The 9,750-nt window shown below is 43.8% G+C and overlaps 1 protein-coding gene across 1 annotated transcript; it reads left to right on the top strand.

Moving 5' to 3' along the window:
• Positions 1-3,872: 3,872 nt before the first annotated feature.
• Positions 3,873-9,516, top strand: LOC115672312 (serine/threonine-protein kinase BSK6-like). Its single transcript, XM_030594095.2, has 10 exons — positions 3,873-4,338; positions 4,473-4,690; positions 4,830-4,965; positions 5,544-5,677; positions 5,761-5,866; positions 6,612-6,697; positions 7,234-7,422; positions 7,808-7,972; positions 8,564-8,677; positions 9,027-9,516. Exons 1-10 carry the CDS (start codon positions 4,257-4,259, stop codon positions 9,270-9,272), a joined length of 1,476 nt encoding a protein of 491 aa, XP_030449955.1. The 5' UTR covers positions 3,873-4,256; the 3' UTR covers positions 9,273-9,516.
• Positions 9,517-9,750: the final 234 nt, after the last annotated feature.

The raw sequence follows: 9,750 nt of genomic DNA, 5'->3' as shown, positions 1-9,750 counted from the left end.
CCGACCGCCACTACCCGCCGTCGGTCGCCGCCGTCGACCACCGTCTCCTGCTGCCGCCTACCCTCCTCCTCCTACCGACGGCCTACGGCCGCCACCCGCCTCCCACCCCCGGCCTCCCTCCTCTCACCACCGCAGCCCGCCTTTGGCCGTCGTCCACCTCCCACCGCTGACCGTCGTGGGCCGCGGTGGGCCGCCGTAGGCCGGCCACCGTCTCCTGCCGCCACCCAACTACCACCCCCGGCCTCTCTCCTCCCGCCACCGCCGCCCACCTCCCACCGCCAGCCGCCGTCCACCAGCCACCATCTCCCACCACCGGCCGCCCTCCTCCCACCGCCACCTGCCTCCCACCGTCGGCCGCCGTGGGCCGCCACTCGCCGTCCACCGGCCACGATCTCTCGCCGGCCGCCGTTGGCCGCCGTCCACCGGCCACCGTCTCCCGCCGCCGGTCACCCTCTTTTGGCTGCCACCCACCTCCCACCGCCGGCCACCGTTGGCCGCCGCCCGCCATCCATCGGCCACCATCTCCCACCGTCGGCCACCGTCCTCCGGCTGCCGCCCACCTCCCACCGCCGGCCACCGTCTCCCGCCGCCACCCGCCCTCCTCCCGCCACCATCCACCGCCCGCCGACCACCCGAGAAGAAGAAATTTTGTGCCGTTATCAAACAAATTTCTGTTTCTGGAACATAAATTTTGTGTCGTTATTAAACGTGTTTTTTTGCTAAGAAACCCCTCTAGGAACAGAAATAGAAAATTTGATTTCTGGCCAGAAATTAATTTCTGAAATAGAATGGTTACCATTCGCAGCCTAAAAAACTGCATAAATCGAGAGCTTAGAAATGACACAAAACCAGCAGGAGGGTTCACGCCGTAAACGACAGGCCGTGGCATGTATGTACAGTGCGCAGGTTCCTGTTCATGAGTAGCGCGATCCTTGTGAAGAAAAAGGGTTCACTTTCGCCGAAGCAGAAAGTGACTTTTCACGAGGACAACGCCAATTGCATTTAGGAGGAAACATGTTTATTTTTTTTTACCATTTTGAATTGATGGGAGGGCAATGCAACATGATTCCCCCCTTCAGCAGAATGTTTTTTTGACTTCTGACGTGGACATGGAAACTTTCTAAAAAAGAGATCGGATTAGCAAAAAAATTCGAGAGGCGGGCTCGAGATAAGAATTCGCGTAATCTTCAATAAAGAAATTCGTTTAAATAAACATGCCATAACATTTAGTCCCATAAAAACTTACGGGCCGTCATATCTAGAGGTGATAATATTAGACTAGAACTCATTTTTTAACTCATATTTGATAAGTTGGGTCATGAATGGGTTTCCTAAAATTTTAAATCAGGTTGGAATGAGTCTGAAAAATAAATGTCTAACTACATGTGAGTCGTAATATGCTAGGAACATACCCATTTGAAACTCGTTTTCATCTTTGTTTATTTAGTGGAAAATGAATTATTTGAAAAATATTTTCCAAAAACCGATCGCTTGTATCGCTTACAAAAATAAATGAACGAATGAAAAATATTCGAATTCATGACAGAATTAGCAAAAATGAAATAGATTTAGGACTTTTCAGATGATTTTCTCTTATATCGAGACCAAAAAAAAAAACAGCCTTTTTTTTTTTGTTGCCCTCGAATCCATTTCCGTCACCGCATTAATTTCGATTTTTTTTTTTATAGTTTCTACTCCCGTGTGGGGAATTTAATGTTATTCTAGATTTTGTCTATTACTCGCTTGTCGCTTCTACGATACGTCAACTTCATGTTAACAATTTTAAGACGCTAATCTTTGGTCTTTCCCGGTGTCCCAAGCCAAACCGTACTAACCAACTCCATTGTCTTTTCATCAGGAATCACGTTAATCAATAATTATTCAACACCGGCTGATGTTGAGTCGCTGTCAAACTTGATTAGGACATGCCTAGTCACGTAATTAAATTGCTTAATCCGAAATTAGTGCCGCTTTACCTGACCTGACCCAAGTGACGTCCAAAGCAATGGTTAGGCGGTTCCGTGATTAATCAAACTGATCTTTTTATTTTCATAAATTGGTTTGACTTTGACCAAACGTGGAACTCTTGCATGCCCGCATTCATTGCCAAAACCCCCACTCGGTTGCTTATGTTATACATTTAACAAAAGTCCACTAACGATTTGGACCGACGAGAATTTCCACGTCAGCAAGTCCAATTTAGCTGGATTATTCCCGAACTTATGGACATTAAAATCAAAATCACGGGTCATCATGATAATGCTTTGACATGCCGGCTACTTTATAGAATTTTATCAAGTAAATGGTTAATATCATTAAAAATTTCAAATTGGTACTTCCATAACACATTTAGCTCGAATTAATTTTGAGCTTGCAAAAGATCTCAAACCAGTACCCCAAAGGGATGAGCAAGACAAACCGACCAAACCGAACCGACCGATTGGGTTCGGTTTCTGAGAATGCCGGTCTGATTCCCGATTACTAAAAGTGGAACTGATACCCGAGCGATCTAGTTCCCGATTTCAAGGGGAAATCAGACCGACTATATATATTTTTTTTATTTTTAAAAAAATTTAAGGGAAGAGAGCGGCGTGAATAGTCTCAGTGATTTGCTTCACTCCCATTAATGCTTAAATCTCTTGTCCTCTTTCTTTTTTTTTCATATTTTTCTTTTATTCATCCCCTGTTGACCGACCTTTCCTATTATCTTCCAAAGAGAATATCCATTTCTATATGTCCTTTCCCTCGCGACCAGATTCCCTTGCCAATTTGTTGCCAAAATAAAATGGAGACAATTTCCTTTGCTTCCCTCTTCGATCACTGTCGCATTTGTTGCCCCTTTTTACGTAATATGGAGGAATTAATTCCTTCGATTGGTCGAAATTTGCTGGAGAAAAGCATGGAACATTTCTTTTATTGATTAGTTGGACCTCTTTCTTTTTGCCGGAAAAAAGCCGAAATCTCTTGCCCTTTTTCTTTTTTAATTTCATCTTCATGTTAAACAACTGATCGGTTCCATTGGACCGGACCGGATCGGGAACTGATCACCCCTAGTACCTCATAACACTTTTGACCCAAACTAATTTTCGTCTAAAAATGTCAAACTAGTATCCCCAATCCAATTCTATATCCATCAAAATGCATACGTGTCAACACATGCGGACTTTCCACGCCGAACCCGTGATTATCCACTTCAAATCCGCCTTCACAGCAACCGTACGCCCTCGCGCGTTGACATACAGATATCGGACAGAACGATGAAAATCAGATTTTCGGTAAACGTAATCATCGGACCACTAGTTTGGCAATTGTTCGATCGCCGGCACCTATTTTGGAATTCCGATGGCATTTACCCTAGAGCGAACGGTACGGTCGATTCTTATCGAGTATTGAACACGACCCATTCGCGTTAAAATATCCTGAATATAAACTTCGCCATGGTGCATACTAAAATCTCGTGCACGCCGTGACCCATCGTGGGTCTTACATGCACACTGCGCGCCTATCGCTCTCTCTCTCTCTTCTCTCTCTCTCGCTGCAAAAATAAAACCTTAAATTCGAGACACGGGGAGGGCCGGGAAATGATGGAAACTGCAGAAAGCATGCCCAAAAGAAAAGAAAAAAACAAAAGAAAAACAGGGCTGAAATCGGAAAGGTTGAAAAAAGGAAATTAGAAAAAAAAAAAAGGGGGGCTTTAAAATTTAATATATTATTATTTTTGCTTTTATGGCCCTTTTCGAGACATACACGCATGATGTTGGAGACACAGACGCGAACAATAATGTGTCCCCCAATAATAATAATAATAATAATAAATATTATTATTATTATTATTATTATTATTGTCCGAACGACACCATCACCATCACCACCACCACCACCACCACCACCATCACCACTTCGCTTCGCCTTCCTTTTCAGTGTCCAGAGCGAGAGAGACAGAGAGAGAGAGAACGAAGGTTGAATAGCCGTTGGATCGCCATTGCTGCTCGCCCCTTCTCTTTCTCTTCGCTCCTCGTCAGCTGGGACGAAGCGCCGCGGCGGCGACGGCGACGGCGACGGCGACGGCGACGAGCAAGAGCTCCTCTGCGGAGGCGAGGCTGCTGCTCTGGTCAGCGGGTGGCAGCGGCAATGCGCGCCGTCTGATCGTTTGACCTTCCCCCCCCCTACCCCTCGCCGGCGCCGCTTGATCTCTCTCCGTCCTCCTCCTCCTCCTCCCTCTCAGTCTCTCTGTCTCTCCGTGTTTGTCTCTGACGATGGGAGCTCGCTGCTCCAAATTCTCTCTCTGCTGGTTCCACTCGCACCTCAAGCCCTCTGTTCTTGAATCCTCCGATCTCGGTATACACGCGCGCACTCTCTCTCTCTCTCTGTGGGTCTGGGTGTGCGTGTGTGTGTGTTAAAGGGTGTGTTTTGTGGAGGGTGATCGATCGAGTGGCGTTTTCGTTGACGTTTGTTTTGTTTTGGGTGGGCAGAGAACGGGGACAGGAAGGAGAGCTCGTGGCCCAGCTTCACCGAGTACAGCTTCGACCAGCTGAAGGCCGCCACCGGCGGCTTCTCCCCCGACGACATCGTCTCCGAGCACGGCCTCAAGGCTCCCAACATCGTCTACAAGGGCCAGCTCGACGGCGGCCGCTGGATCGCCGTCAAGCGCTTCAACCGCCTCGCCTGGCCCGACAATCGCCAGTTCCTCGTGCGTCGTCCTCCCCCTCCCCCCCCGCCCGCTCGCTTCGAGTCTCTCCGTTGGTCTGAATGATCGGACCGAATCGGAATGCTTTTTTTTTTTTTTGGAGGTTTTTATTGATTGCTTTGATGGGAATGTTTGGTTGCAGGAGGAAGCGAGATCCGTCGGGAGCTTGCGGAGCGAGCGGCTGGCGAATCTGATCGGGTGTTGCTGCGAAGGAGATGAGAGGTTGCTGGTGGCGGAGTTTATGCCGAACGAGACGCTTGCGAAGCATTTGTTTCACTGTATGCTGCCACTTCTTTTGTTTTTTTTTAAAGTTATTTCTGCTAATTCGATGCCTGAAATTCTCGAGCTTGGTAATGCGGTGATGGTGATATGCCATAATTCGGCTTGAAAGCTAATGAAAGTTCTTGGAAGAGTGAAATGATGATGATCTATATGTGGAGTCTCAGTCTCAACAGTATGTCATGCTTCTGTCATTTTAGGACAAGCTGGTGGATTTGTACCTCTAATTGCATAGAGTATGTTTTTTAGGCTTTAATGTATCCGTCCTGTTGTAATTTCTTAGTTTTGATTGCCTCGAGTGTTTATAACAAGTTGGTAATTACAAATTCTGTTTGCATTAAGATATTAGTGGTAGCTGCAGAGCTGTTATATTTCTTTCTTGGCACATTGACACTTCAAAAAATGCGCTGTAGAACCGCGCCAAGTTAAAATATCACACGTGTAAACGAACTTAATACAGTATTTTGGTGTAGATGAAACACTTGAAGTGTCCAAATTTTGAATTTTTAACCTATTTTGCCATTGTTCTGACATGAATTTCTTTCTTTTTTTTTTTTTTTTGGGGGGTTGATTCCAGGGGAGAACCAGCCTATGAAGTGGGCAATGAGACTGAGGGTAGCATTTTACTTGGCCCAAGCGCTGGATTACTGCAGCATTAAAGGCCGGGCTTTATATCACGATCTCAATGCTTACAGAGTCTTGTTTGATCAGGTACAGCCCTTCACAGGTCTATTCTTCCTTGAACTAATGTTTGGTTCTCCTGTGAGGATTGTTAACTTCGATTTTCTCGACAGGATGCGAATCCGCGTCTGTCTTCTTTTGGCCTTATGAAAAACAGTAGAGACGGCAAGAGTTACAGTACCAACTTAGCCTTCACACCTCCAGAATACTTGAGGACAGGTATATCCATTTCTCCTCTGAGTATATTTGATAATGAGTCTGCGATTGCCGTGAGGACATGTGATTGTAGCTTGAGTTTGATGAGTTGTGCACATTAATGGCAATTCAAAAATTTCATGCTGTTACGGTATGAAAAAAAATATTCTCTCCCAAACCCTCTCTTTTGATACTGGTTTAGAAGTTTGGAAAGGTCTCCTTATGCCCAATTGTTTGTGCTTGTGCAACCTTCTTACTTCCGATGATGTGGTCTCCTTTGGATTTTTGGCTTTATCAGTTGTCCAAATTGCACTACACTGTATTTCGTTGAATGGTCCAAAAACAGCCTAGACTGAAGTGGAAAAAAAATTGTGCTATGTGGAGGCCCTTTAGTTGATGTGCTAAATGTGTCTTCCTCTGTATCTTGGTCTTCAAATAGCTTGGATTTAGCTGGCAATCTAGATTGGTATTAGCACTTGTCCCTGATTTCTGAAAAAAAATGCTTCAGCTTGTCTCCTTAATGGATATTAAAGAAATATGTGTGTTGTCCTTTTGCCTAAACTCAGTTTCTATGTTCATTGTTTGTACTGAGAGGGGTTACAAGCACATAAACAATCTGAATAACAAACACATCTTCAGTGCAGTTCTATCATTTGATTGTACTGCCGGCATTCTGAAAAATATGTCCAATATTGGATAATGTTATTTCTTTGTTTCTGTTGTAATCTGAATAATTTCGAATTACCATTCATCTTTTTACATTTTGCAGGCAGAGTGACGGCAGAAAGTGTGGTTTACAGTTTTGGGACCATGTTACTCGATCTTCTAAGTGGCAAACATATACCCCCGAGCCATGTAAGTTTAGAATTAGCCTGGTTATGCTGCGTCTCAAGATGTATGAACTAATCTTCAAATATCTTTTGCTATCGCATCGGATATGTCATTGTGTTGTGGTTGCTTTGTTGATGACATACTTGATCCTACTGTTCGCTTGAAGCGATAGTTAGGTTTGGTTTTGACTCTGGACTTTAGAGTCAGGGTTCAAATTTTGACCACCTTTATCTTAGTATCAAAATGGTCAATATTTGGGACAAAGTATTATGAGCTAGTACTAGGTTCTGACCCTTACAATATTGCTTCCTTGATGTAACAAAGTGGCAAAAAGGCTTCCTGCACAAATTTCGAGAATCTCTCTCTTCCATGGGTGGAGGTTTTTGTTACAACAATGGGCCATGGCATTCTGTGAATCTGTTCTCATTAGTTTCCCCCTATCCTCCTCCTTGCTATCCACTGAGATTCTACTTAATCTTGCATATTGCTGCTTCAGTTCTGTTGTTATTTAAGGATGATCTTCCCAAATTCGGGCTTGCTGAAATATAGCCTAATTGCAGGCACTTGATCTGATTCGTGGCAAAAATTTCCTGATGCTGATGGATTCTGCTTTAGAGGGTCACTTTTCGAATGATGATGGAACTGAGCTAGTTCGTTTAGCTTCCCGCTGTTTGCAATATGAAGCTCGTGAGAGGCCAAATGCAAAGTCCCTTGTCACAGCCCTTATGTCACTACAGAAGGAAACAGAGGTATGATTGATTGCACACTGTCTTTTACTTTTAAGCATTTCTTTTTCAGTACTAAGAAGGTTCTACTGTGTTTTTGTTGAAATCTTTCATATACATGTGACCACCATTAGACAACAATTTTGCTTGTGCAAAAATTGCTGTTTGTTGCTTTGAGCACAAGCAAAAACCCAGTCCCTACCCTGGTCCCAGCTGCTGGTCTGAGCATCCTGTGGCTATGCTACTAGTATAGGGATATTTCCTATGATTTTTTTTCTGTTTGGCCAAAATATGTCCTACGAACTTTTATTTGCCTCACTAAGAGACTTGACTTCAGCTTGTCGCAATAAAAGTTGATTACTCCCTGTCTGGGCACAAGCTATCTCTCATTCCAAGAGTTTTCTAGCAGGTTCCATCACATGTACTTATGGGTATCCAACGGGAGAACCAGTCTCCTGCACAGCCGTTGTCACTGACACCATTTGGCGAGGCTTGCTTGAGAATGGATCTCACTGCAATTCATGAGATATTAGAGAAGATTGGATACAAGGACGATGAAGGAATTGCCAATGAGGTACATCCCTGTTTTTCTGTATCGAATTTTCACCAACTCCCTGCATGAATAAAGTACCTTGATGACACTGAACACAATTTACGGCATACATCGATGTATGTCTGGAAAGATTGGCATAGTTTCCTCTTTTGACCAAATCTAGAAGAGGCAACCAGGCTGTGGTTCCCCGGAGAGTCATTGACTTCATGCAAGTGTTTTCTGTGCTCTCCAGAACTTAGTTGAAGTATCCAACATTTGAGTGCTTGCTTCGGGTTTTACAGAGGATTATCAAGTTTCACTACTTAGTGTCATCTGGTTGCTGTTCTAGAAACCCGAATCCTGCTTATCAATCTCAGGTGGCTCAAACACATTTCCTGTAAAATGAGCATAACCAACCACACATTAGTAGGAATTGTGTAATCGTTTCTTGTTGGAGATTAATGACCTAGATTTCGATTATGAGAACTTTTCCCCCAAATGTGATCGATTCAGTTTTAACTTTATTGTTTATATTTTTCGATAGCATAAAGATAAATGCTCCAAGTAAATCATTTTTTTTCCTACGGTCTGTCAACAACTTCCAACTCTGAGATGACTAGTCCTCTCCTGCAGCTGTCTTTTCAAATGTGGACCAATCAAATGCAGGAGACCTTGAATTCGAAGAAACATGGCGATACTGCTTTTCGAGCAAAGGATTTTGGAACTGCTATTGATTGCTATACCCAAGTAAGTTTTCTGATACCAAACCTTTTTAACTATAATATTGTTAGTAGACCCGTCAATGTAGATAGACTGCTATGGGTAGGAATAAAATGAATCAGATCTGTTGACATCCTTTTCTGGTGATTGGTTACATAATCTGATAACAACTAGAAAGAGAGGAACCATTGAGTTTAGACCTTTGTTTCTGCTTGTTGCGGAGAAATGAAAAGAAAGAGTAACGGGTGCCGGAATGAGTATATTAGAAGACTGTACTTTAAGCTATGTTTCAACCGCACTTTGTCCAGGAAGGCAGAGATAGCCCCTTCTTTTCGACAGAAAATGGTCCAACTTCTTATTGTCTCTTTGTTTGTAGTTCATCGATTGCGGGACCATGGTTTCGCCCACCGTCTACGCTAGGCGGTGCTTATCATACTTGATGATGACTGACATGGCCCAAGAAGCTCTCGGCGATGCGATGCAAGCCCTGGTGGTGTCTCCTGAGTGGCCCACAGCTTTGTATCTTCAAGCGGCCTGCATGTTCAGCCTCGGCATGGAAAACGAAGCACAGGAATCTCTCAAGGACGCCACAAGCTTAGAAACAAAAAGGACCAAACATTAATAAAATGTATAGTTTTTTCTTCTTTTCGGCTTCTCTACCTACTTTTCTTCCTCTGCCACCTCGTTCGAGCCCCTTTGCTTCCGTTGTAATGCTTGTCTTCCTGTATTTATTTACTCTGATTCCGATCGGAGTGAACGACCATGAGATTCTTTCTTTTTTTTGTCCCTTTTCCTTTTGGAAAAATCTTGATTGCAATGGTCTTACATTTTTGTAATGTATGAAAGTTCATTTCGAAGATTTACAATCGTCTTTTCTCACTCAAAATCTACTATGCCTTCATGACCGGGTCTCGGCCAGTCTTCTTACCTGAAGAACTAATCCTCTTTTATTTAGTAGTAGTATTGGAGTGGTGCTTCCTGGGTAAAGGATCTATCTAAACCTCTTTTTATTTCATATTCATAGGTTTTTTGCACAAGCATCCGATGTTGACTGTGATGTTTGTCTAGTTGGCAGACAATATTGGTAACTACTGGTTCAA

This window comes from Syzygium oleosum, unplaced genomic scaffold (assembly GCF_021117445.2).
Source record: "Syzygium oleosum isolate NSW1041296 unplaced genomic scaffold, Sole_v2.1 Sole_v2.12, whole genome shotgun sequence".
Lineage (NCBI taxonomy): Eukaryota > Viridiplantae > Streptophyta > Magnoliopsida > Myrtales > Myrtaceae > Syzygium > Syzygium oleosum.
Note: the sequence above shows the minus strand (reverse complement) of the source record. Positions and strands in the feature narration are given on the sequence as shown.

Coding starts and splice junctions, on each gene's coding strand:
- LOC115672312 (XM_030594095.2), top strand. CDS start 4,257: ATGGGAGCTCGCTGCTCCAAATTCTCTCTCTGCTGGTTCCACTCGCAC. Junction 4,339..4,472: donor TCTTGAATCCTCCGATCTCG/GTATACACGCGC, acceptor TTGGGTGGGCAG/AGAACGGGGACAGGAAGGAG. Junction 4,966..5,543: donor TGCGAAGCATTTGTTTCACT/GTATGCTGCCAC, acceptor GGTTGATTCCAG/GGGAGAACCAGCCTATGAAG.